Consider the following 3,181-nt stretch of genomic DNA (forward strand, 5'->3'; position numbering starts at 1 on the left):
CGCTCTTCCTCCCCAGGTTTGCTTTGGGTTAAACCTCAGATATTTAAGGTGGATCTGCAAGCAGATCATATTCCATGCCTGGGGAGACCTTGGACTTCTGGGGAACAGGGATGCAGGGAGGAGGAAGAGGAAGAGGAAAGGATACACTGCAGTGCTGGCCCAGTAGGCAATGCAGAGGCACAGCAGGAAGAAGGTGCACAAGGGGAACAGCAGCGACGACATGACGTGACCAATGGCCCTGCGAGAAGATGGTCAAACCCCAGTTAAACCCTGGTTAAACCCTGGCAAAACCCCAGTTAAACCCCGGAGCGATGGGTGACAGCGGCCGTGGGGACGGGGACAGCCAGACCTGCTGGCCTCCTTGATGAGCGCAATGGCGATGAGGATCCTCTTGCGCAGGAAGATGAGCAGCAGCACGATCACCAGCTCCAGCACGCACAGGATGATCACTGGCAGGGGAAGGGGAGCCCCGGGCAGCGTGAGGGCCACCTTCGCCTTCCCTGGGAATCCCCCACGGCACGGAACGCTCCTCCCGGGAATGTCCAGCACTGCCCCGTGGCTGGGCACCCAGCAAAGTCCCTCCTTCACATGGGAGCTGCCCCAAAACCCGCTGTGACCCCCCCTTCCCATGCCCTGTCCCAGGTCCCACCCCAATTCCCGAGGAGGATGGGCACTCACGGAACGCCAGCCACGTCTGCCGCAGGTGGAGGTAGACACGGAGGTCGGTCTGGAAGCCCAGGTCCGTCAGGGACACGTCCGACCCCGCTTCCCCTTTCAGCTTGGCGTATTCCATGTAACAGTGGAAGATTCCTGTGGCAAAAAGCAGAAAATTGTCCTTTCTGCACGGATGCCAGCCGGGGAGGAGATGCCCAGAAGGATGCGGCGCGTGAGCTTCTGCAGGGCAAATCACACTGGAAATAGGGAGAGGGAAATGGGGAAAAGCCAGGGAGAGGCTCCCAGCCCCTGCTCACCATATCCCAGCACCAGGATCACCATCACGATCATCACCCAGACCATGATCCCGGCCAAGAAGCGCAGCAGCACGATGAAGATCAGGCTGGCTACCATAGCGATGACGAGGCCTCTGCAGGAGGAAGACACCCATATGTGACCACCCTCCCAACGCGCCCCGGCATCCCCCAGGTGCGGGAACCGCGGCGCAGACGGAGCGCGAGTGGGACGGGAGTGATGTCACTGCTTGTGCTTTGATGATGGAAACTGTGGGAAATCCAGGGCGGGAATGGTAAAATACTGGGAATCCCTGAGTTCTGCCCCGTGCTCACATGATGATCCAGTACCAGGACACCGTGTAATCCTCGAAGATCTTCATGGCCAGCTGCCGGGTCTCCAGCACCACGTTGGCTTTTCTGCAAGGAGACGGGAAACGCCGATGGAGAGGGAGCCGGGGGAGACCCCGAAAACAAGAAAATTCAACAACTGCGCACGGCAAATTCCCTGGAGCTGCCCTCACTGCGCCTCCTTTGCCGCCCTCTGCTCCTGTTCCTGATGTTTTGGTGCAGGATTTCTAAAGCAACGCTAACAAGGCAGCTCTTAATGAGGGGCATTGGTCCGGGACTCACTTGGCCCCTTCCAGCAGCTCGGTGACGTTCCTGCGGTGCCCGCGGCCATCGTCGTAGGTGGTCTCGTTGCCCACCATGATGACGCCCTTCTTGGCCTGGATGGCCGGGAAGCACCTCCGTGCCACTAGAGAGACAGAGGAGGGGGCGGCTCAGCCAGGAAAACTGGCCCAAGCCCCTCCCTGGACCCCCAGAACCCCCAAACAGCCTCCGAAAAATCCCAATGGAAGCCAGCAAATCGCTAACGAGCTCCTCACTAATAGTGGACGTACGTGGGGTGCTGGGAATGAGCATGGCCGGACACTCCTTGTCCTTCAGCACCTCGATGGGACCCTGGGTGGGGACAACGAGCCGGACGTCAGCGCTCTGGGCAGGAATCACCCCACGGCACGGGAACGCCGACCCCACAACCCACCTTCTGCGAGTTCCCGAACTCGGGGGTGCAGAAATCCCGGTAATATTGCAGCGAGGTGGGGTTTCCGTAGGCGGTCATGTACGTCATGTACCGGTCAGGGCATTTGCTGACGCAGATCTGGAGGGGAGGGGGACACCGGGGGGCTGCAGGTGATGGCCGGCATTCCATGGGGAAGCCGGGGAACACCGCGGGCCGGAAGGGCCGGGTCGTACCTGCGTGGTCGGGCACTGGAATTCCAGCAGCACCAGCGGGCTCGCGCACTTGACGATGTCAAAGTAAAAAAGGAAAGGTTTTTTCCTGCAAAACAAACCAAAACCGCCCAGTTTGGGGAAACCCCCGTCACACCCCCCGAGGAGTTCGGGGTCTCTCCGGCGGCGCGTCTGGCACTCACTCGTTGGAGGTCCCCTGCTGCCCGCAGAACTGCCCGCGGCTGTCCGTGGGGTGGATCACCTTCCGGGGGTCCCCGTGGGTCCAGGCTGGGGGGCACAGGATGATGATGCTGCAGTCAGCCCCCCCTGCAGCCCCCAGACCCCACAGGGCCCCGCCCAGCCCCTTCAGATGAGCAGGACCCCCCTGAGCCCTGGGACGTACCCACGACGCCGACCACCACGTAGCCCACGATGGCCACCACGAGCAGGACGCAGCAGATGATGTCAGTGCAGCCCCTGCCAGCAGGGACAGGAATTGGGGGACCATGGATTTGGGACAACAGATTTGGGGACCCTGGGGACCCTGGGGGGCTCTGCTCACCTGTCATAGATGGGACCTTTGAAAGTCGGGTCATACTTCTGTGGCGTTCCTGCGGAGAGGAAGAGGAGTGGGAATGGGGAACGGCTGGGATGGGAGGAAGGTACTCCTCATCCTCCTTGCCCCACAGCACGCAGTGAGCAGAGCGGAGGGAGCCGAACGCTTCCAATGAAATCCTCGGGATGAGCGGAATCGGGAGGAAAAAACATCTCCAGATGCCCTTTCCCTGCTGCGGATCCACCTCCCGGGCCTGGGAACAACGACTCCCTTGGAAAACTCCTTTCCACCGGTGGCTCTGCCCAAAAATGTCCCGGAGCGATGCCAGGAGGGACCCGAAATCCCACGGAAGCACCAAAGAGCTGCGGGGGCAGAGCGGGGCTGGGAGCGGGGATACCGGGGTGGGGGGATCACCGGGGGGTCACCGGGAGGTCCCGGGGAGCCC

At 61.4% G+C, this 3,181-nt stretch overlaps 1 protein-coding gene across 1 annotated transcript in view; it reads right to left on the bottom strand.

Annotated features, from left to right (window-relative positions):
- SLC44A2 (solute carrier family 44 member 2) overlaps positions 1 to 2,846 on the bottom strand; it is a gene marked incomplete at its 5' end in the record, with an annotated part of 9,151 nt that extends 6,305 nt beyond the window's left edge. The window contains 12 exons of the mRNA XM_017731633.1: positions 146 to 238; positions 350 to 449; positions 679 to 810; positions 972 to 1,084; positions 1,284 to 1,367; positions 1,581 to 1,704; positions 1,850 to 1,910; positions 1,993 to 2,109; positions 2,205 to 2,289; positions 2,384 to 2,468; positions 2,584 to 2,657; positions 2,743 to 2,846. Of these exons, the coding sequence (XP_017587122.1) occupies positions 146 to 238; positions 350 to 449; positions 679 to 810; positions 972 to 1,084; positions 1,284 to 1,367; positions 1,581 to 1,704; positions 1,850 to 1,910; positions 1,993 to 2,109; positions 2,205 to 2,289; positions 2,384 to 2,468; positions 2,584 to 2,657; positions 2,743 to 2,846 (1,172 nt within the window). The remainder of the gene's footprint in view (positions 1 to 145; positions 239 to 349; positions 450 to 678; positions 811 to 971; positions 1,085 to 1,283; positions 1,368 to 1,580; positions 1,705 to 1,849; positions 1,911 to 1,992; positions 2,110 to 2,204; positions 2,290 to 2,383; positions 2,469 to 2,583; positions 2,658 to 2,742) is intronic.
- Between the last annotated feature and the right edge of the window lie 335 nt (positions 2,847 to 3,181).

The sequence above is a fragment of the Corvus brachyrhynchos genome, unplaced genomic scaffold (assembly GCF_000691975.1).
Source record: "Corvus brachyrhynchos isolate BGI_N302 unplaced genomic scaffold, ASM69197v1 scaffold704, whole genome shotgun sequence".
NCBI lineage: Eukaryota > Metazoa > Chordata > Aves > Passeriformes > Corvidae > Corvus > Corvus brachyrhynchos.